This window comes from Brachypodium distachyon, chromosome 2 (genome assembly GCF_000005505.3).
Source record: "Brachypodium distachyon strain Bd21 chromosome 2, Brachypodium_distachyon_v3.0, whole genome shotgun sequence".
Lineage (NCBI taxonomy): Eukaryota > Viridiplantae > Streptophyta > Magnoliopsida > Poales > Poaceae > Brachypodium > Brachypodium distachyon.
Genome location: NC_016132.3, coordinates 41,977,881 through 42,001,948, shown reverse-complemented (window position 1 = coordinate 42,001,948; position 24,068 = coordinate 41,977,881). Strand labels below are relative to the sequence as shown.

The 24,068-nt window shown below is 43.7% G+C and overlaps 1 protein-coding gene across 1 annotated transcript; it reads right to left on the bottom strand.

Annotated features, from left to right (window-relative positions):
• Positions 1 to 1,145: 1,145 nt before the first annotated feature.
• On the bottom strand, positions 1,146 to 9,379 carry LOC100838778 (beta-galactosidase 2). Its single transcript, XM_003566758.4, has 19 exons — positions 9,065 to 9,379; positions 8,832 to 8,927; positions 8,616 to 8,728; positions 8,170 to 8,236; positions 7,985 to 8,077; positions 7,743 to 7,886; positions 7,405 to 7,493; positions 7,209 to 7,314; positions 7,036 to 7,123; positions 4,012 to 4,130; positions 3,758 to 3,922; positions 3,395 to 3,567; positions 3,203 to 3,312; positions 3,025 to 3,134; positions 2,824 to 2,934; positions 2,631 to 2,732; positions 2,331 to 2,536; positions 1,920 to 2,238; positions 1,146 to 1,759 (listed from the first exon to the last, which is right to left on the bottom strand). The coding sequence occupies exons 1-19, from the start codon at positions 9,236 to 9,238 to the stop codon at positions 1,649 to 1,651; spliced, it is 2,496 nt and encodes an 831-aa protein (XP_003566806.1). The 5' UTR covers positions 9,239 to 9,379; the 3' UTR covers positions 1,146 to 1,648.
• Between the last annotated feature and the right edge of the window lie 14,689 nt (positions 9,380 to 24,068).

Below are 24,068 nucleotides of genomic sequence, written 5' to 3'. Positions count from 1 at the left end.
TATTTAATCGCACGCATATGCATGTAGAATTTGGCCATGCAATGCAGAAACCAGAACACACACTACTCTCTTTGTTGATGGTTTAACTAATGTAACAGGATATTATAAATTTCAAATGTTTTATTTTCTAAGGTGTAACTTTTGCGAAAATTTATACTCTCTCCGTCCAACAAAGAATGTCTCAACTTTGACTAAATTTGAATGCATCTATACACTAAGTCATGTCTATATACATCCAAATTTTGACAAACTTAAGACATCTTTTGTTGGACCGAGAGAGTATTATATTGATCGAATTAACGATCTAAAGATACGCGCAAAAGGAGGGAGTACATAATTACCTCTAATACAACGTCTTTTACGAGAAAAAGAAAAATATAGCAAGACGACGGGAGTAATCCTTAGTGGTTGGTACTAACATATTTTTTCTAATACGTACATCTGCAGGTATATGCTACTCCTTCCGTTCCATAATTCTTGTTGAAATATTACATGTATTTAGACATTTTTTAGAAATAGATTAGATACATCCATTTTTTGTCAAATTTGAGACAAGAATTATGGAATGGAGGAAGTACTTTATGTATTCATACGTGTAAGAGACCATACAGCATAGTACGAATACAACAAAATTTGGAGGATACAAAGTAACAACACAACTGCGACAACTCACAGTTGAAGAAGAATAGGATCAGTAAATTATGAAGCCTCGTCTTCCTCGATGCCTGCCGTCCGCCGCTGCCTTCCACCAACGCAGACGCCAGAGAAAAATCAGGCCAAGTTTTTTTTTGTACTAACATCTTGGTAGACAAGCCAAGTGGTTTCTCCAACACTTTGTTTCTCTTTCCTTATTTTTTTCCCTTTATCACCAAAATGTTGGTTTCTTTCTCTTTCCTTGTCTTCTCTCCTCCACATGCATGATTTTAGTAACGACGACGTTAAATACAAGAGATGCCCTAAGTAATCTTGTAAGCTTTCAGTTGGTGGGGCTCCGTTGAGTGTATGAAAGGGTTAATAACTTAATACATGGAAAACCGACAAATAAAAAAGGTGGATTTACTGTCGGTTAATCATATCATTGCCAGTTTAGACAGGTAGAATGGTTCGCCCACTCATCAAGAGCGCAGCTGAATAAAACAGATACATCAGGACAGAACAGAGCAGTTTTATTTATGAGCTTAACCATTATCCTGGTTTTACCATTAATCAAGGAGGCAATACATGAATAAATGATAGCCACTGCCCTGCACATTACATCTTGCACCCTCCAATGAGCAAAGAAATGAATCGTCTCATGCAAATCAATGGGTTGCTTCTTGGGTCTTGGCCTCCTCCAACCAGAAGCTATTGCACATATGGACTCAGGTACAGCAGAGTCTCATCAAATGTGCCCTCTCCGAACAATACCAATCAGCCATAACCCCTTTGCAAGCCTACAATCCTAATCTTCCCTTCGCTGCAAATTCTTACGTGGACAATGTACATACATATATTGATGATTCAGTCTAATGATACAACCAATTTCTGTAACTTCTGACAGTCCATGCGTCACTTTCGCTGTGACTTTCACCTCTTGCCAGAAGAAGACTCTGTGGACTGGCACAGTCGATGTACCTGGAGATGATTTGTGAGGTTCGACATTTGCGATTCAACTGCACGTAACCTCCACAACCGCCCTTTTCATTGTCCCGGGGCATGGATCTCCACCAAATGCCTCTGGAACTACGCTTACCCCACACCATTCTTGGTTAATGCAGTTCTGCAAAAACACCAATTATTGTAAGTATAAACGTCCAAAGCAATTGTAGGTATGATAAACACAGCTAGGTAAAGGATTTTGACCACAATCCTTTACCTAGTTGTGTTTATTACTAAAAAAGGATTTGGGTCGAGTACACGGAATGGTGTAAATCCATTACCTTCTTAAATATGTCATATGACCTGTGGGCATGACATCCACCTTCTGAGTAGTTCCCGCAGGACCCCTGCGGTGTGCCAAAGCTGGCGAATTTTATTTCAGTTATTTTTCGGCCATGATCACACTGGAGGTGGACCTCAGCTTTCTCATAGTCTTTTGTACGCCAATTTTTTATGGATGGCTGCCATTCAGACACATCAGCACAAACACTTCCAGTGGTTCTTTTCACCATTGAGATTCCAGTAGGATCACCGCCCCACTCCTCAAATATCACCAAAAGGTTACCTGTAGGATTAAGCCATGGTCGAGGAACATGGTACCTGAAAGAACATGCAAGAGATGTAAGATCTACATGTGTAAACATTGTGATGGCTACTTTTCTAGTAGTACTTTTCAACAATGAAATGCCTACCATCTCTGAGAAGGGTCGCCGCAGTTGGTTTGACACTTGGTCTCATTATATTCACCTCGGTAATCACAGTGACCACATGTTCCAGAGGCCTTGTAGCCAGGCCAATATCGACCAATTCCTTGCCCATTTATCCAGATTTGCCCCTTCCCCATGCTATTCATGTCCAAAGCTAATGGCTCATCGCCATCTGGTGCGTTGAAAAAAGCCTGAAAAGAGGGAACCACGGGATAAATCTTCTGAGAAATAATGGTTCTCTCTCCACATGGATAGCAACGAATCGCATGCATATTTCTCCATTACCTTGTACCATGTTAGAGGCTGCTTCTGCACAGGTTCTCCCCACTCTACCGATGAGCTTCCACTAAGTGAATGAAGACTCATAGCCTCGCCTTTCAAACCAACCTGCACAAACACAGTAGGTGTTTTAGGCTGATGTTCAACACATTCCACATAATATTAATACTTGAGAAGATATGACAATAACATATGTCACCTGATAAGTCCATTTCTGCCATGTGAGATCTCTTTTTCCCTCATTCAGGCCATCAAGTGTCACCGGACCAAGAATTCCAGCATTCCAAGTCTCGAAATGTTCTCCGACATTCTACAGCAGAGGAAAAGGAAATGGATACAGGAAGTTCAAATAACACATAACCAAGAGTACTGTCTGAGAGCGATTAAAAGATCCACTTACTGGAAGACCAACTGCTATACTTAAGCAGGAAATAGTGTTGCTCCCTGACCAAAGTTTCACCTTCCCAGTATATGTAAGTTTTGGATTTTCTACACTGCCATACACAGTTCCTGCCAATAGATTGGAGAGCATATTAAAGATCAAATACTGTTGACAGTCAGAGATTCTCATGATTTACCTGATAATTGTCCATTAATGAAAACATGCAAAGCATGACCAGCCGACATCACGGTGAGTTTGGGGTTCTTCCCACTGGTGAGGAACTGCTCATCCTTGGCAACATCAACACTGAAAAATGAAACTTAGTACCTTTGTATTGTTAAGAATTAAGAATCGATATTAATATTTGCTATGGAGTTAGGGTACTTACTATGTTGTATACCACAAATAGTCTGTGTTATCCCTCGTCATATTTATTTGTTCCAGTAATCCTACTGTTGTGAATGATTCCAACTCACTAAAGGAATTTATCTCCTCATTGTATGACTGCCATGTGAGTCCTCCTGCCCATTCCATTTTCATTTGTGAAATCTGACTGCCAACCTGTATAAGCATATCGTTAAATAATGATAAAAGGCATAAATTCAGATTGGACACAGATTTGAAATAACAGTAGTATGTGAGGAAACTACATGGATTAAACTTGGGACAATATCAAATGTAAGCAAACAAATTATTGGATTTGGAGGAACATGCTGAAGCATGAACAAGATAACTCAAGTGCTGATCTCACCCTAGCAGTGTTGAAGACTGTTGTCTTGCAATCCGGGAGAATACTTATGGACCATGGGGGCAAATCATAGTGCATTCCGTTGAATGATACCCTCGCATAGGATAGTTTATGCTTGTTCTCAAGAAAAGCTGCACAAGCTCCTGTGCTTGATCTAAAAACAGATGCCTGAACAGAAAATTACCAAGAAGTCAGTTCTGAACAAAATATTGTAGGTTTCAACAAGGAGAGAAGAGCAAACGCAATGTCATGACAACCTTCTGAGCATTCCCGAGTGAAGATAAAATAGGATCTGCTGCAACCAAGGCTGGTTCACAAAGCTTGATGGCTCTATGCAACTCCTTCAAGTGACCCCATTTTGGTTCTCTCAACAAGCCTGAGGAAACGAGGGGGCAAGGCAGTGGAGTCCATTCAGTTTGCTAAATAGTAGTATATAATGAAAAAATAAGTACTCCCTCCGTCCAACAAAAGATGTCTCAAGTTTGTCAAAATTTGAATTGGATGTATCTAGACATGACTTAGTGTATAGATGCATTCAACTTTAGTCAAAGTTGGATATCCTTTGTTGGACGGAGGAAGTAATATATGCCAACGAGATAATAGAAAAACAATGATTTTAATTTAGAGATCATTTTAAGATGCTCCACTTACCTTGTGAGAGGTAAAGACAGGAATCCAATCAGAGCCATCCATTGATCAAGGGAAAAATTGGGCATATGAGCCTTTTGCTTATGGTAAGTTCTTGGCTGAGTAAATCAGGAAGGTTTTAAATGGATTGAGTTGTTCCTTTCCCATTAATGATTTCCCAAGCAACTATAGTACTCCCTCCATTTCACAAAGAATGGCACGCACGCATTTCAAGATTTTACTTTGACCAATAATTACACTAATGATTTCAGGTTTATGTGTTGCAAAAATTATATCATTGGATTCGTATTTCAAAAACCTTTCCAACGATAAATTGTAACGTATTATCTACATAAAATTGGTCTAATCGTTGGTCAAAGTTCGACCTCGAAAAGCGTGGACGCCATTCTTTATGAAAAGGAGGGAGTATTATGGTTTGCATGAATTATTTCCAAGTACATGCCTATTCTTGTAGATCATCTAATTAACGAAAGGTCCATACTTAGGGCACTAACAATACAATGACCTCAGCTTTCCTTTAAAGATACTGTACCATGTAGGACTATGGAGCCGGATCCTTTTCACGTTGGGCCGTGGGGATGAGACGCCTAGTCTAGGTTTTGCAGGTCTTGTGGCAGAGCCGGAGACGCGCCACGATCCGGACCGTGGTGTCGGGGAGCGAGGTGGAGGCCCAGGCATGGGCGATAGTCGAACGAAAGGAGGAGTGGAGAGACGAGGAGCGATCGTAGCAGAAAACGCTGGTTCTGGGAATGGTGGTAGAAACAGAGACAAGGAGAGGGACATAGGACTATGTTGAGTACAATTTCTATAAAAAAGGACTATATTGAGTTGGAGAGAGAGAAAGAACAAAGAGAAGGCCATTGTAATAACGCGAGCATTAATTGCCAGACGTGACATTAAGAGATAAACCACCCAATAACATCTTTTGTTTCCTCTACTTGTTTTGGTTTCTTTCGTTTTCGTTCCCTTTTGCTCTTTCTCTTTGATTGGTTTTTTGTTATACGGTTCGTATAATTTGATGCTTTCTTCCAATACTAAATATGGGATGTTCTTATGTGCTTCAATTAGCATATGTTAACACTAGAACCAATGCAATATGGTGATTAGCCTAATCATTTATTTTCATGGCACTCTATTTCTATATTAGACGTTTAGACCAAATTGGCATGCCATGCCTTTTAACAGGTAAAGTTTGCACACTGTGCGCACATTTATGAGATAAGTAATACAATAAGATTTTGTTTGCAAAAAAAATTGAAGTAATTTCTTCAGCTGAATCTTCCCATTTATCATTTCGTCATTACATTTGGGGCCTCTTAGTTTTATTTGTAAGATAAGATTCCATTACTACTCCACCTGTGTACTTGAACAACTTATTTACATATTCATCAGTATTACAGTGCATAGTATCATACTGTCAAAAACTATTTATCAATTGGTTGACCAAGCTTCAGAAAACCAGTTGACCACAAAAACTTGCAAGTCCCGCAGTAACGCACCGTGGTTTCATCTACTTAACCTCAATTAGCATCTATATCTTCGTCCAAGCATACGCAGAGCTTTAAATGCTAAGCAGAGCACTTATACCACTATTTGATTCCTAATTTATAAGGGGTAGAATTTATTTTACTAACCCTGATATGGTTATTAGTATTGTCTCCCCTCTGAAGGGGTAGTAGACTAGTAGTTATATCAACAATTGGACTATGAAATGAATGGCTAGACTAAAAGGGGTGCCTCTTAAAATTTCCTTTGTGATGTAGCACCAAATGTCACATTATGCATGTCAAAAAATTGTCACCATGTCATGGCTCTTATCCCATAAAAGGACATTTGTTAAGAGACTACATTGTAATTAATCCATTTTGGAGAGATATAAATTCCTTTCAAACATATCTTTCAAAGGTTAATGTTCTTTCATTGTATCAAGCATGCTATGGACATGGCTTTATGAGACATTGCTTTATGAGACAACTGCGGAACAAGCATGTCTCGGTGGCTTCAGTTCTAGGAGCAACTCAGACGAACGTTGATTTTCAGAAGACTTTGTTGGGTCATCACCGTGAGGCTTGGAATGCATCGTTGACTGTCACAAATGTGGATGTGGTCATGTGTTTTAGGTTGTTGAGAATAGTGTAAGACTAGGCTGTAGCTGTATGCATCCTGGATGCAGAGGCCGGGGGTGATAAAGCTTCCATTATCTAAAAAATGCATGCAATGGATGAAAACTTCTCAACTCATGCAGGGGATGTCAATTTGAATACGAGGCCGGCGGTGATAAAGCTTCAATTATCTAAAAAAAGTATGCAATGGATGAAAACTTCTCTTCAACTCATGCAGGGGATGTGAATTTGAATACATCAGTGTCAATTGTGCACACTACCATATCGCTTTATACTTTCAATTAATAAAGCTCTCAGAAAATAACCGAACTGCATGTTTGTTTCATTCAAGTTCACTAGAAAGCAAAATTGGTACGAAAAGGCAGTCTCAAACAAAAAAGGTACAAGTAGTAACTGAACTGTGTGCTGAAGTATAGCAAAAAAAAAAAATCAAGGACATGCAGGAGAGCGCATGTATATGCATTAAAAAATATTGTAGATAAAGAAGACATGCAGAGGGCCTGAACTCACCATATTCATCAAGAGGAGCATCATAGTCATAGCTAGTTGCAATGAATGGACCACCAGCCGTGCGCTCAAAGTTTGTTCCTCCATGATACTAAAGAGGTGTCACAACTTGCGACTAAATATTTTGGCAACTTGACGAGCTTCAGTTCAACAGAAAGGATATATGGGACACTTACCATGTAATAATTAACAAAAGAACCACCCTTCTGGATAAACTTGGCAACACCATATGCTAGATCCTCTACTGGTCTATGTGGAACAGGAATACCAAAACCCGTATACCTGCATTAAAGAGAAGAAGATTTAGAAGGAGAAAGATCAACATATGAAAATCATTTACGGTAGCCTTTTTGAGAAAGAAAATGGAATCACCAGGCTGTCCAAGCTTCAGTCCACATGGTAGGCTTGTGGGGTTTATTTGGAGAGAACCAGTCACAGTAAAATCCATTGCAAGTATTTATCTGCCACCAGTAAATCACAGTAAGATCTAGTGGATTGAAAAACTCTAGATTAATTATATCTTGTAAGGGTGGAAGTTCTATTTTAGAAAAATGGATGGCTTGGCAAATTATCCAGGATATGTGATCACAAAGGTGAATGGTCCCAGCACATTAAAAGAAAGAAGGAACTTGCTGGCATTAAACGAAAGAAAGAACTTCTGGCCATGGTACGCACATTAAAGCAAAGAAAGAACGGAGTACAATACATACAATTGGATCTGGGGCATCATCCTCTTTGCACATGATCCACGGAACACCCGTGTTAAGCGCCATTGCCATGTTAGCTGCCCACGACGCGTAGTCCTTGGCAGGCTCGCCCTGATCCCACTCCAAGGGCCCAAACTCATTCTCAATCTGAAAGATCAATGAGGATCCAGAGGTAGGTTTCATTGCACGGGACTCCAGTACGCGATCAACACAGATCAAGAATGTATCATCGATTGCAAGCATACCTGGGAGAGGATTATCGGCCCTCCCTGCCACTCAAAGAGCCTTTCTGACTTCATCATTTGAACGATCTTCGTGGTGAACTTCTGCATCTCAGCCTGTTTGAAAAATCACAAAAAGAAGATTGTGAACATTTTAAAAAGAAGTTAAAGGTTACAAAAAAAGGTAGAACTGCCAAAACGAGTCTTGCCTTGAATGGCTCATTGTCAGTTCTAAAACTGATACCTGGGACATACTTCAGCCAAATGGGGAAACCACTGCAGCCAAAAGGGGGGAAATGGAGCATAAGTTGGCATGTTTCAAATCAAATCAACGTCAAGAGTCATGTTCTACATATTTCCTCATGACTCAAATTGCACCCCACAAAAACTAATGATTTCACACCAACAGTCAATCGGTCAATCCATCAGCTAGAAGATAATGGAAACTACCTTCAAATAGCAAATTAACAACCACATTTTTTCTATTCTTGTCCACTTCTCGTCACTAAAAAAAATCCACGCACACTAGGAGAAATACGAATGCCGGCTGTTTAAGCATCATGCAAACCAAAAAAATTTGGCAGAAAAATGTTGACAAAATCTCCAGAGCAAAATGCGAGAAAAACCAGGGTAGTTAAAAGTAGTTCTTGCATACCCAAAGTTCCACTCGGCGCAGACGTAGGGGCCAATGCGGAGGTGCACGTAGAGGCCGGCCTGCTTCACAAGCTTTATGAAGTGCACCAGATCATACCTTCCCTCGAAGTGGTACTGTTCAAATCGATTCAACCACCAGCATCAGAAAACAAAATGAACCGACTGTTTTGAGAAGGCGTCAGTTGAGGTTCATGGCGCTGGCAAGGTAACCACCGACCTGGCCAGGGGAAGGCTCGTGGCCGTTCCAGAACACGTACGTCTGCACCACGTCGAGGCCGCCGTCCTTGGCCTTCTGTATCAGATCCGGCCACATCTGCACGCGCCGGGAGCGAAAACAAGCAAGCAAAGAGTCACACTGCCAGCCTGCAGCGGCCAGCACCTGCGCGGCATTCCCGGGGAAACGGAGCGAGGGAAGAAGACAGGAGAATGGAGCAGGGTAGGAGCGCGCACCTCGGGGACGCTCCGCGGGTAGTGGATGGAGCCGGAGAGCAGGATGCGGCGCTGCCCGTTCACCACGACTGCCTTGCGGTCGTAGGTGACGGCCGCCCACGCCGACGAGGCCAGGAGGGCAACCGTGAGCGCGACGGCGAGGACGGCCGGGGCCGGCGGCGCGGAGGAGGCCATGGGGAAGGAAGCAAGCAAGAAAGGGAGGGAAGGGCGTGGTGAAAAAGAAAAAAAGCGAAGACGCCGCGCCTTTCGGTGCCTTTTCCCTCCACTGGAAGAGGCAGGAGTGGGAGTGTGGAGTGAGCCAGTGAGGACGGCGCAACAGGACACGGACGGATGTCTGTCCGAGGGTCTGTGCAGATCGGAGACTTCACACGCTTTCTTGCTGTTTCGGACTTCACACGGCTGGTTCACGGTTACTGCTCATTTCCTTGCTGGGAAGGAGGCAGTGTGATTGTTGAGCGATAAATCTTGGTGGAGCTTGCTGGTCGGCCGTGATTATTGAGCGATAAATCTTCTTTCCTGTTTTGGCGTCTGTTTTCCGTAGGACCCCACGACGTTGCTTCCGTGGATTGTTGGCCGACTACACTTTCAGCACTCTACACTACACTGGCCCCATGTCGCGTTTGCTAGAGATATGCCGATATGGTGCTGCCCAACAAGCAACTGCCGATGCCATCTTAATTTCTTTTCCTGTTTCCCGTTTCTTCTGAGAATCTTCGTGCTCGCCATGTTTCATGGGCACGCACGGAAGCAGAAAGCCGAGCTGGAGAATGCAGATCGATCGTCTCGCGTACTCACGTGCTGGCCCAAACTGAAACTAACCGCTTGCCGCCACAGTCCGTTTGGGTGTGTTGGTACATCATAAAGGCGCGCACAAGCATCAGTTTGCCACTTCATTGATACCCCGAGACTCTTTTCTAGTTTTCTCCAACCTCACGTACCTCGTCATGTCATGCGCGCGCACTGATAGTCAAGATTCCGAACCATACGAAATGACAGGTCGGGGGTAAGATGTTTCAAACAGCAGCGCGGTAAATGCATCCTGATTACAGGAGTGCTACTCTATACTGTAACTATACTTTGTGTAAAAGAAGACGCCCCAGCAATCAAGACAGCTGCTCCGTCCAACGAAGGATGTCTCAACTTTAACCAAATTTGAATGCATCTATACACTAATTCATGTCTAGATACATCTAAATTTTGACAAACTTGACACATCTTTTGTTGGACGGAGGAAATATTATCGATCGTTTCAGTTTCTTCACCATTAATTATCGTTTTTTATTTTAAATTTTTGTTAAGATGTTTTTTTAGCATACAAGGATCAATCTCTTGAGCCAAACAAAATTTCCTTTCATTCATTGTAGACTTATGTACAAATTTATTTATTTTAGAAAAACGGTAAATCAGTGATCTACGTCATATATTAAAAGGGTGTGTTTATTTATAAGTCGTCAGTTTTTAAGAAATGAGCCTTAAATATCTTAATCTCTAACTGAAATGGCAAAACCGATATTAAAATGAAATGTTAAGCACAATGGCGCAAAACAGAAAATACAAAAATGAGTCAACCCAGGCTATGAATGATGAATAGGACTTCCTCTTGGTTCTATGGAAAACAAGATTAAGCTCTTCCTTAAGATTCTTCTGCATCTATGTAGTGAAGGAGGGACTCCGTTGCCGATGAAATCATTCCTAGTTTTCCGTATGCTTCCGGTGGCCAGTATGGTAATTTCCATGTGGAATGGAACATTTAGCAGCTTAATACTTTCATGAATCAGTTCTTCGGTATCAAATTGTGGGCACGGGTATCTCCAACAGTTAAGGGCAAAGGGGCGAAAGAAGAACATATGGTCCCTGTTTTCCAAGTGTTGCCCATTGCAGAATACACAGTTGTATGAGGGGAGATGAAAATTCTTCTTCATAAGCATCCCTCTAGAATTCAACCTGTTAATGAGAAGGAGCCAGAAGAACATCTCGTGCTTCAGTTGGCAATATGATTTCCAGAGCCAATTAAATGAGGATGGGATCTCCAAATGATCAATGAGAGTCGCATAGACCCTTGAGGAGGAATAATATATTTGGTTTGAGTCCATGGGAAAAGCCAGATATCATTGACTTCAAAAAGGTGCAGTTGATCGACTAGATTCATGAAGTCTTGGAATTGAGCATGGGCCTATCATGATGGTGGAATACTCTGCAACTGTGATGTTTTGATTATTAGCAAATGAGAAGGGATGAGGCCAAATAGATGAAATGCAAACACTGCTATTCCCAGGTGGCAAACCTTGTTGAAAAAGTTGTATAGGTTTTTACTATCAGGGCCTGATTGTGCAGTTCTGGGTTAAGGACACCAAGTCCTCCTTCATTTTTAGGCCTGCAAACCATTTCCGAGGTGGCAAAAAGGGGATTTTGTTTTGTTAGATCTTGACCTCTCCATAAGCAATGTCTTATGTATTTATCAATCTGAGATATAATACCATTAGGTAGCAAGAAAGTGCTCATATGGAATGTGGGCATTAAAATACAAGCTGAACCTTACCCACATATGAAAGTTGACCGGAGAAGTATGTGAATCTTTTTTGCACTATTTGGATCATAGGAAGGAAATGGCTTAGGTTTGGTGGTGCCCAAAGGGAGTCCAAGATATGTAAATGGCAAAGTGCCAATTTGGCAGCCAAGGATCTGAGCAAAGTGAAGGCCTCTAACAGTGCTCATATTGAGAAGGATCAAATTGGATTTTTTGAAAAAGTTTACTTTGATTCCGATAGATGACAGTTTTTACAATTTTTGCAATTCAGCAACTGTTTTCCATAAAGGATTACAAAATATGGGTTAGTTTACGGCACAAATGCTCTAATTCCACACTATCTCTATGGCTTCGCCTGACTTTGTGTGGCCGGCATGTGGGCCAGCTTGTTGTGGAACCCTGCGGAAGGAGAAGTTACTATCGTATGAGTTATGTGCTTGCAAATAATCATATTTTGTACTCCCTCCGATCCAAAACAAGTGTCTCAGTTTTGAACTAATCTTAGTTCAAACCTAGTTTAAAACTGCGACTCTTAATTTTGTTCAGAGGTGGTTAAAAAAATAGCAAAACTAAGTTTCTACTCGTATATAATTACTTGCATGATCTTTCTTTTACTTTCTAAAATAAAGAAACATGAATTTGCCAAATTATCAAAAGTGTACCCAGGTCCGTTCTACTAGGAGTTTCCAGGTATATATACGGACACGATCGATAGAGCTCAGCCTTAATTAACGCTTAATAATTAGGCGCGTGCATGCCTAGCAGCTGCCTGCTTGGGTACTGATCAAAGCACCTGCTGCGCACGTACCGCCTGTACTGGGCAAATCGGTGATTTATCGCTTTGTCCGTGTACGTTGCATCTCCCTGCAGATTCACTGGTCGGCATAAATAGCATGCATCAATGTGGTTGCTCATCAATACCTTTCACAGTGCTTAGGTCTTGTTTTCGTTTTAACTACTGTACCAATTACAACACTTCCTACTCACACGCACCTGTACCCTACTACCATAGGCATGGAATGATCGAGAGAAGACTAAGAATACTGTATCAATTTATCCACCAAACACACCCTAAGTCGCGAAGCTCATGAAAGTTCAACACTAAATTGTGAGATCGAGATAGTCAATCAGAGGGGGTGAATGATTGCGCGGAAGCAAATTAAAACTTTTCCCGAATGTTCAAACCCTAAATCACTTTTCTCTCCATGATAGTAAAACAACCGTAACTTTTGATTGGATGAACCAAAAAATACGTATGAGTATGAAAAAAAAGTATTGAAATTATCTAACCAACGCAATAAGAATCAGCTCAATTGGACTTACCAATCAAAAGATATGATCAAATCAGTAACAGCTGACAGAAAGTTACGAGAATTAATATATAATCGATTTCGAGGAATAACAAGAAAGATGAAGTAATCGAGATTTTCCTTGATCTTGTGGTAAACCTGCAGAAAAGTATTATGAACTCATGATAAACCTACAGCAAAATGTTACAAAGATCTAGCATGAAGAATCCACGAAGATCCGAGAAGAACAGAGATGACACCGCCAACGAATCTCTTTATTGCAACGATGTCGATTGATTACAAAAGATGCAACCATGCATCCAAGAACTCTCCAAGAATTGATCTAGATCCAAAACTCTGAGTTCCCTCACGTCCTTGCTAAAACCCTAGCTAGGACGTCCTTTATTTATAAGGGAAAATTCGCGATCCTAAACCGAGTCCGAATCCAACACGAACTCTTCTGTCCCGGTCGTTATTCTGCCCATGGGGCCCACAGACGACCTCGGATTGAGACGACTCCAAAAACAAAGTTGTTCGTCTTCCGACGCCATCTTGATGACGCTACTGTTTAATCTTTAAACAGTTCTCATTCAGCCACGGCTGGACCTACATATTTTCACGTCGATGCCACTCCATGCCATCAACTCTTTTTGTGATGTCTTCAAAACTCGACCATCATGTATCGAATATCTCCAATACGTACATATCCGGTATAAACAACGTACGACAAACCGGTGCCCTCCCGGATCATCATAGCCTTCACTTCCATTGTTCCTTCGCACGAACGTCCCGCATGACCTTGATCCTCGACCTCAGCTTTTCCCAAGCTTCGTCCCTCGATCCCGTCATCGACCACATTCCTCTAGCTCCGGCAACACCTGAAAGCGAACACACAAATAACCAGTACGAGCACAAGTCCACGACTTGACTCAGGGTAAGTTTCACACAACTCACGCCATGTTTTCACATAAGAAACTAATGGATCAGCACACCACTAGCAAAGCCCTAAGTCCAAACAAGATACATGTCATCACATAAATATCCATATTATCCAAAGTATCCCCATCAATGTTTCATCTAAAACACTTGCCAATGTTACACATCACCTATGATTTCACATAAATTAAGTATGCCGCAAATATATTCACGGCCGATCGAGGATCAGCGGAAAGTAAACTGGCACTAAGCAGCAGCTACCGCTTTGCTGTCTCGGCAGGATATGCTACCGTGGCAGAGACGCGGCATACAAGGTTTATTTCAACTATACTTGGGTGCATCTCAAGTTCACGCTTATTGTCGCCTCGTAGCAAACAAACATGGCCCAGCCTGTAAACAATTCTTGTCCTCCAAATTCTCGTCAACATTTGGCTAGCCAAAAAATCAGTGACGGAGATCCCTTGAAATTTGCAAATGGAAGGAAGAGAAAAAACACTATTTTCTCCCTTGAAATTGAGGAAGAGACTATTTATGATCCTGTTATTCTCCTAAACCATGCTACTGAGTATTATAAAACTTGTTTGGACCTGCCCCTAATCCCTGATCTATTAATGTGGACCCTTCTCTTTGAGATGCTTCTGAAAATGTTTCTGTGGAGGAGAACATCAGTTTGACTCAGCCTTATTCTGAGGATGAAATTAAAAGTGCTCTCTTCTCTATGAAGAATAATAAAGCACCCAGCCCAGATGCATTTCCAATTGAATTCTTCCAAGCTGGATGGGATTTTATGAAAACTGATTTGCTGTTTATGCTTCATGAATTTCATTGTGGGAGGTTAGACATTCAAAGATTGAACTATGGGGTTATTACTCTTTTGCCCAAGCTTAAGGATTCTAGTAAGATTCAACAATTTCGTCCTATTTGTCTGCTTAATTGTCTATATAAACTCATTACAAAAGTGTTGACCATTAGGCTGGGTCTAGTTATCCATAGACTCATTAGCATTCATCAGAATGCCTTCATCCCTGGAAGATATATTGTGGATGGGATACTTTCTTTGCATGAGATTATACATGATTCCTGAAACTTGATTTTGAGAAAGCCTATGATAAGGTGAGTTGGCCTTTTTTGATTGCTTGCATTGAGGCTAGGGGTTTCTGTCCTCAATGGGTGACTTGGATTAGACAAGTGCTATATAATGGGACTGTTTGTGTGAAAATGAATAATAATGTGGGCCCCTACTTACAGAGTCATAAGGGGGTAAGACAGGGGGACCCCCCTCTCCCCTTATCTATAAAATTTTGCTGCTGACTGCCTTACAAGAATGATGTTTAGAGCTCAGTCCTTAAATCTCATTCAGGGTTTAATTCCTCACCTTTTCCCTCCTGGAGTGGCAATTTTACAGTATGCTGATGACACTATTTTGTGTTTTTCTCATGACTTTGAACAAGCTGTCAACCTTAAACTGCTTCTTTACACTTTTGAGCTGATGTCCGGTCTCAAAATCAATTTCTTAAAAAGTGAGTTATATTTGGTGGGGTGTGATAACATTGTTGCTCAGCATTATTCTGATTTGTTTGGCTGTAATATGGGTGAGATCCCTTTTAATTATCTTGGTGTTCATGTGGGGGAATCCAGACTGCTCAGCAAACACTGGGATTTCCTATGTGCTAAAATTGCTAAGAGATTGGAAACCTGGAGAGGAGGTACCCTCTCATCTGGTGGCAGGGCTATTTTAATTAAGTCCTGCTTAGAAAGTGTCCCTACTTACCATATGGCCATGTATAGGTTGCCTAAAGGGGTGGTGGAAAAGATTGATAAGTCAAGAAGAACCTTCTTTTGACAAGGTCATAGTAACAAGAAAAAAAAATCATTTAGTCAATTGGAGAAGGGTTTGTAGACCAAAAAATAAAGGTGGGATTGGTTTCAGCAGATTAGACTATTACAATACTAGCTTGCCTAGAGCACAATGTTGGCATGTGGCAGGATATTGTTAAAAAGAAGTATCTGGAGCATCATTCTGTGAGTACTGTTATTATTAAAATGTCTGATTCCCCTTGTTGGAAAGATATTATGCAAGTTAAGCATGTTTACCTGGCTAGGAGATACTTTTCTATTGGTTCTGGACAACATGCTCTGTTTTGCGAAGATGAATGGACGGGGGGGGGGGGGGGGGAGCTACTATCTGTAGCATTCATCCTGAGCTTTATCTTTTATGTGATGATAAAAAAGTGACTGTTGCTTTTATGAAAGAAAACTGGAATCTCATTACTTTCACCAGATGGCTTCATGGTGATTTAGCTGTGCAGTGGGATGGCTTGAAAAACCTTTTGGATCAGCTTCCCCTTAATGATCTGGATGACTTGGTGCTTTGGAAATGGGCTCCTAATAAAAAGTTTTCTGTTAAATCCACTTATAAACATCTCTGCAGGACTATGGTTGTCCTGACTATTCTTTTATATGAAAAGCCAAACTTCATTTGAAAATTAAAATCTTCGTGTGGCAAATGTTTTTGGGGGCTATTCTCACTAAAGATGTTATGAAACGCAGAAACTGGTCTAGGAGCCCAAAATGTTTTTTCTGTCACAAGGATGAAACTATTCTGCATTTATTTTTTGAATGCATTGTGGCCAAGTTTGTTTGGGGTTGCAGTGGCCACTTCCTGGGTACGATGGTGATCTCCAGGAATCCTTGGCAGTATTTTGTCTGGTTAGGGCGCCTGTTGCACATGAATAACATGTGTTTTGTTGAAGGATTAGTTGTTGTGTGATGGGCATTATGGAAAACTCGAAATGCAGTTTGTTTTGACAAAAAAGTATTGAGGCACCCTGAATCCGTTATTTTCTCTTTATGTGCTTTGCTTCAGTACTGGGCGGGGCTGCAGAGGGAGCCGAGACGTCAGCACATGATGGATGGGGCGAGTGGATTGCTGCAAGAGACGGTGGTGATGTTGAGAAGAGATCGAGCGGCTGGGGGCTCTGATGCAAGACTGGATGATGTTGCTGGAAGACAACTGCTGGTTTGAACAAGCTCTTCAGGTGGTTTGTTTTTGGAGGAAGATTGGTTAAGACTTTGCTATTTGGCCTCTGTGTAGGTCTGTAATGAAGAGTACTTATTGGGTTTGATGCCCTGTTTGAGACTGTTTTTGTTTCCTTCTGTTAGTTGTAGCGGCAGGTTTTTGTCCCATGGCAAAATAACCGAGCCGGTTATGGCGCAGTGGGTTTCCAGCCGGTTTAGGGCCTTTCCCCCATTTTTTTCCTTTGCTGAAAATGCTATAAGACTTGAACCTGGTGTTTCCGTTGTTTTGCAATGGAAAATGGGGGTAGCCCAAGTTGAAAAAAAAAATCAGTGACGGATCCAAAATTTCTACCATGTGAGTGTAGTGGGTTCAAATAACACTAATTATCCCAATTTCTAGACTTAAAAACATACCCTACAACGTGTATCCACAACTGCAAAAAATTGGTGTAAGTTTTGATCCCATGAGTTGGCCAAAATTGACAACAAAAATGAACTAGCTAGAGTTGGTAAGAAGTCATTGGGTTGCCAAATTATTGGCTACAATCCAAACACCAAAGTTTTGGTCATGATCAAAAAAATTGGTAAGGTGTTTTGGCTCCAGAGTTGGTCAACTGTGCCAGCATAAAGTCGCCATGTTCCATATTCAAACTTTACTTCCGTTATTTGATCTTGCATCACTGCATGTATGTCTACTTTGCGTTGGATGCCTGCGTATTAGTTGTTGATTTTGTACTGAAACAGAGTATTGTTATGTGTCTTTCCTGTTTCAGTGAGAAAGCAGATAACGTTTTCTGAATGTACACTAGGGTGTTTTTACGGTACAATTTACTAGCATCGGTGGAGAGTAGGATTGACGTGGGTGTTTTGGTCATTTCCATGTGGCTATTTTAATTATCTGTTTAATTATTAGTTTATGTTATAAAATAACTAGTAAGTGAGAGATGAAGTTGGAAATTCTTATTCCCTTTTCAATACATAAGTTCTCATATATATATAGCCATACATGTGAGATGGAGTTACAAGTATTAATGCTAGGAGAGTTACACCGTTGAAATAGAAGGTTGTACCTTTGATGGTATAGGGGTCATGGACATCCACATTAATATTTCATAATATTCCCCCTTGGATGTTCATTGACATGTGAATTACATGCCTCGTTAAAAATCTTGCCAAGGAAAAACCCAGTGGGAAAACCATGGTCAAGGAAAAAAGTACACGCATATTCACTCCCCTTGATGGCAACATCACTTGATGTCTTTTAGCCGTCGCAATTCAATACCATGTGCCAATTTCTTGAATACTGAAGTAGAGAGTGCCTTTGTGAACAAATCTGCTAGATTCTCACTTGAACGAATTTGTTGCGCTGTTCAGCCACGGTGGCGTGCGCTCTACACAATCGAGAAGGAAGGTGATACGTCGGCGGGCGACCTTAGAGCGATGCCAAATCGAGTCTGAGACGCCGTTACACGCTATGGTCCTTGCTGTCTCGGCTCCAGCACCTGCGGCCGCCGATGCCAGACAGGACAGGATTTTGCTCGACCACAAGGGGGACAGTACGACGCGGGGATGCAACGGCGTGCCTTCCGTGGGGCGGGAACCTCCAGGCGAGAGAGGCGATGGACGACACCTAGGGCTGCAAAAGTGTGACCCTCAGGGTACCCTTTGACCCTCCTTACTTCAACCAAATGAACTAAAATTTTAGAATCACACAACTTTTTGAAAAACTAGTTCATTTGTTTGAACTTAGGAGGGTCAAAGGATACCCTAAGGGTCACCATGTTGCACCTCTAACGACACCGACGATGTGGTAGAAAGCAACGTGTGACTTGAAGGAGACGAGGCAGAAGCGGTGAGCCCGTGAGGAGGAAGATGGATCGCCTGCTTTGGTAAATAAAAAAGTCATGTCCTGGAATTTATTTGGTAATTATACCCGTTTTGTCATGTTAGTAGGAAATACTACTCGTTTGGTCTCCTATTATGGATAGATTTCATCCCTTTGATTTGTCTAATGGAAGGCTTATATTCATCCATCCCTATCGTAAAAGGCCTCGTACTCTAAGCATGTTTTCAATAAGATAAAAATATACTCTAAGCATAGCCTATAGGACTGTGTATCAGAGCATCTCCAGCCGCACCCCCCATTTGGCGTCCGGCGCAGCTGTTTTTTAGGCCGTTTGGGGGGGGGGGTGTTTGTTTAGGGTTCCGCCGTGACCCAGCCGCTCCCCCAATAAGAATCCCCCCAAAATTTCAAAATAGACCAAAATTTAACTAAATTCGGCGGAATTTAAATGAAGTAGGCGAAATTTAACTAAACTCGGCGGAATTTAATTAAACACAAAGTTTTTTCATTACATAATTCTAAAATAAAAAAAAAGGCCGCCTAGCCATCAAGGTCGTTGAAGTAGGCGAGGTACGCCTCGTCGGAGTCGTCGGAGTTGATTTCGATTAGCTTCGTCTTCACCTCCGGCGCCGGCCTCTTCCCCGCCTTCTTCTTCTCGGCGGCCTCCCTCACCGCCTCCTTGGCGCTCCACGCCAATGCCTCGGCATCCGTCATGGCGAGGCCGAGGCGTTTTGCCTCCTCGGCCTCACGCTCGCTAGCGCGCTCCGTCGCCCGCCGCCTCGGGAACTCCTCAGGGTCGCCGTCCTGGTGCCATTCGAGCGCTAGGCGCTCGTACTCCGGCACCGACGCCCACTGTGGCTCCGGCTTTGGCCGGACGAGGCGGAGGTAGCCGTGAGGCGGCTCCGGCCCCCGTCGGCGGGAAGAAGACGCCCCCGGCTCCTCCTTGATGCGCAGCGCTGGCGAGGAGGCGCTGTGGGAAGAGCCGAAGCCGAGGGAGCGGGAGGCGCTGGAGCCGCCGTACCGGTGCCTTCCCGCCGGTGCCGATGGGGGTGGTGCGGGAGTCTCCAGGCAGGGTTGATCGCCGGCGGCGATGTGCCCGAGCACCGCCGCCACGGATCGCCCACTCCAGTACCGCCGCCGGCCGTCGATGTTAAATCAACCCGGCGGCGAGCGCTCTCCATGGCCCTCGTACCGGGCGATGTCGGCGGCGTGGTGGTCGGCGAAGAACGCCCCCCAGTTGGCCCCGGTGGCGCGGTTCCACCCGGGGTCGTCGCGTTCCGCCGCCATCAGCCCGTGCCACCAATGGGCATTGATGGCGGCGGTCCGGGTACGGCCCGTCGGCACCGGCGGCATCGGGATGCTGATGCTGAGCGTCCAGTGCGCCGACAGCCGGCAATCGGGCGGCGCCGGGTACTCGTGCTCGTGGAGGGCCTCGGCCTCCTCGAGCGTGAGCGTCGCCCGGCGCCATGTCTTATTGCCGGCAGCCATGGACTTGTCGGCAGGAGGGTTTAGGACGAGAGAGAGAGGGAGGGTTTGGGCGGGAGGGAGGAGAGGAGGTGCAGCGAGGTGAATGCCAAATGCTCGCCGGTGGTCGTCCCTTTTTATACCGCCGGAATGCGAACCGACGGGCGTGTGAACACGCGTTAAACGCAGCCGCGTGGCAACCGGCGGGCTACCGCCATTAATTGGGAGCCGAGAAGGGGCCGATGAGAAACCTGTGGGGCGTTTAATTGGTCGTTGACAAGGCGGGCCCGTCGCCGTAACGCATTGCGCCGGTGCCCCCGCTCTCCCCCCCCCCCCCCCCCCCCTCGCCCCGTGGGCTGGGTTTGGCCTGGGGGGCGCCGGATAAATTTTTAGGCCGCGCCGGATGAAAAAACAAATTGGAGGCCGGCTAGGTGGGTTTTTGAACGCCGGTGCCTCCCAAGCCCGTTTAGGAGGGGCCTTTAGGGGGACTGAGTGGAGATGTGTATTATGTTCTTTTGCAAGGTTGATGTCAGACAACGTATCGCTGGCGAGACGGGCTGCAGATGAAAGATAGAAGAAGAGGTGTGGGAGCAGCAAGGCATGGGCGCATGGCTGCCTGTGCCTGGCCTGCCGGCTGAGGTCACTAGGTCAGGGACGGGAGGCGTCGGGAGGTCCTTGGTGTAGTCGACGCTGCTAAGAGGAAGCAAGCTGCTGCCGAACTGAACTACATAACAATATCTTGTCAAATTTATCCTTTCCAGTCCGTTTGTTAGATTTCGATGACTTATATCTGCTGCAGTTGCATGTAAAATGTTTAACTCTTCAGTCTTCATCAGTTCTCACCTATCGTTGTCCTGGGGAAGTTGAACAAAATTCTCTAGAAGGTTCGGTATAGATTTCACTGGCACATGGATATCAGTTATATTACCTTTGTCTGATTGAGTAGGAAACTAGCAAAAGACATTGCTCTTCAATATGATTTGTTATTCAGATCTGAAATCGCCTCTAGGTATATATAGGCTGCCCTTAGATTTTCAATGCACCTTTTCATACGAGTAACACACAGTGCTTCCGAGTCATCAACACCACTATCAAGGCCAAACTCGAGCCCTTGGTATGGCGTGGCCTCTCCCCCTAACTAAGAGTTGCTGTCACGGTCGGTGCGGCAAATCGACACGCTAAAAACACTAGGAGTTGTGTATGAGTACGTAATTTACAAATTGACTGGGGAGCAATTAATCCTTTTAATTTGCTTCTCTATCTAAACAAAGGTTGTCGTTTTTGCGTGACAACCTAGTTATAAGTCATTTCAGCTGGCCGGATGCGCCTCCAACGAACTTCAGCCTCATGATACCATATTTTACTTCAATGCATGATCGATCTCGCTGTAAATGGCATGGAGCTACTATAAACTAACTTAATCCGACCGAGTTCCAAAGTCAGATCATGTTGATTTACTCATCGCGATCAATCATTGATCGATCAAACCATACCAGCTATATTAAGATTCGCCGGCCGTCACGGACTTACGGTCTTCGTATTTTTTAGCTTATATACTCCTACTTTTTTTTGTATACTCAGTTGTGGTTATATTAAGAGTACTTTTTTAGTTTACTCAATTGTGCCAATGTATAGTTAGTCACTGGAGCTATAATTAATCTCTTGTGGATCATGCTTATAGTCCTCATATAATTGGGTGTGCGGTCCATATATGTGCAATTGTTTTTGACCCGAGTCCATGCACGTTGCAGTTTTTTTGTGTTCAATATACGATCGACCAAGCACATGCAAAAAACACAAGAGGAGGGATTGTACTTAGCTTAAATGAGGTCATCGCATACGTCGGATTTCTTAACCATACAGTTCTATTTTATCGACTCGCACGACTCCCCATATCCAGCATGCGTAAGAAAGGTTCCATGTAAAAAGGAAAGAAAAAAAATCGATTCAGACAGAAAGGCCGTTCTCGAGCAGTTGCCTGCTAGCTGTAATTGTACATTGATGATCATTCACTCCCGTGTCGCGTGTAAGTAAAACGGAGATTTGTCGCGTTGTTTTGCTTCGATGCCTGTTTGCGTATGTTTAATTACAATGCTACAGGATTTGTACTCCCTCCGTCCGCCATTACGAGACGTTTTATTTGAGCAGCAATGTCCACTTATACCAGACATCTTGGCCTTTGAGGCCCTGTAGCAGGCTGTCAACAATGTATCCATCTCAGTAGATTGGGCAACAAAATCAAAGCAGCCAATCAACTGAATGCAAGTGGGCCCAAACGCTGGCAATTTCATCCATAAAGCAGTGCCTTGGTACTAGTGCAAATACAATCACGCCCGGTAAAAGCGGACGGAGGGAGTACTTTGCATAAGAGTTCAAAAGAGGTCGTGCAACACATGCAACACGATAAAAACAACACAAATAGCAGATGGAAACAACTCATGCAACAACTAGGAAACATGTTTGCAACATGAAAGCAAGCCCTTGCAGCTGATGTCCTAGAGTCCTTGCAATATAACATGTTTGGAGCACCTAGAAACATTATGCATTCTCATCACAGAAAAATCCAATTAATTGCCTCCATCACGAACACTGAAGTACCGACTTGGTCTCGTCAGTGATAGAGACCGCGTGGATTCATCTCCTGTGGGTTAGAGGAGACATTGACATGTGCAGGGTGCTAAAAAAGGGCAATCTTGACATTGGGGGAAGGAGGTCCGAGGATAGCGGAGGTGAAGCACATATCAAGGAGACAAGTGGGGGAAGAAAAAAGGAAAGTGGGGAAGAGAGGCCGGAAAGGGCTAACGACACAGTTTTTCTCTAGTGGTTGCCACCGGACATCAAGATGGAGAGGCAGTCGGAAACATAACTTTGTCATGTTCCATACTAATGCTCGATCAGATTTTACCTGAAGGCTCGTCGTGCAGCCAACGCGGAACAGTGGTCGGTCGGGAGAATTGGACCGTTTTTCTTTATTTTTTAGTAAATTTCACAGAACCACAGGTTTTGAGGAAGGCTTCTCAACCAAGCCCCCACTTTTGCTAATTTATCCACAAAACCACACGTTTTGTGTCCAATTATCCCACGTCACCCAAAACAACGGTTTAAGCGCAGTTGACGGTATTTCTTACATGTGGGTCCCGCATGTCAGGCACGACGTCTTTTTCATTTGACCCTCGCTTTTTTTCCTTTTTTTCTCCTCCGCTCGTCTTCTTGTAGGGTGAGCTGCTGAGGTGGGCGGGGAGGCGGTGCGGGCAGGCGGCGCGGGAGGGGCAGCAGGGCGGTGGGCGGTGGCTGTGCAGGGAAGGCAGGGTGAGGCAGCAGGGCAGGCGGGGCGGTGCGGGCCGGGTGGGGAGAGGGCAGGAGGGCGCGGGCAGGCGGCAAGGCAGCGGGAGAAGGGCGCGGGTGGGCGGCGGGGAATGATGCGCCCTGCTAGGCTCCTTGGGGTTGCTCGATCTTTCGATGAGAAGGATAAGTACGATTTGGGCGGGGTTGAATCTCATGACCCGACTACACCGTGCACATGACGATGCGCATTAGTAATCGTTGAACCAACCTCCTGTGGTTATTGACGGAACCGAAGGCGCTGTCAACTTGAACACGAAGTTCCAATCTCTGCTAGCAATCGAGAACAAGAAAGAATCGAGATAGAGCAATTGGAAATTGTAGGTGTAAATGAAGTACAATAATCTCAAGGAGACGAGTAACAAGATGGGGTTCCGATAATGGTTCTCCAATAGGCCGTTGAGCACTAGAGTGAATCCGAAGTTGCATCAATGGTTAACTTAGCTAAACAAAACCCAACTAGCCAAAGGGGGGTGGCTGCTCTTATATGGAGTGGGAGGTGGGAGAAATCTAGGGTTTCAGATCCTAAGATAGGCTGGACTATTACATGGCCTTGGGCCCATAAGAAGGGCAAGTGACAGCTCA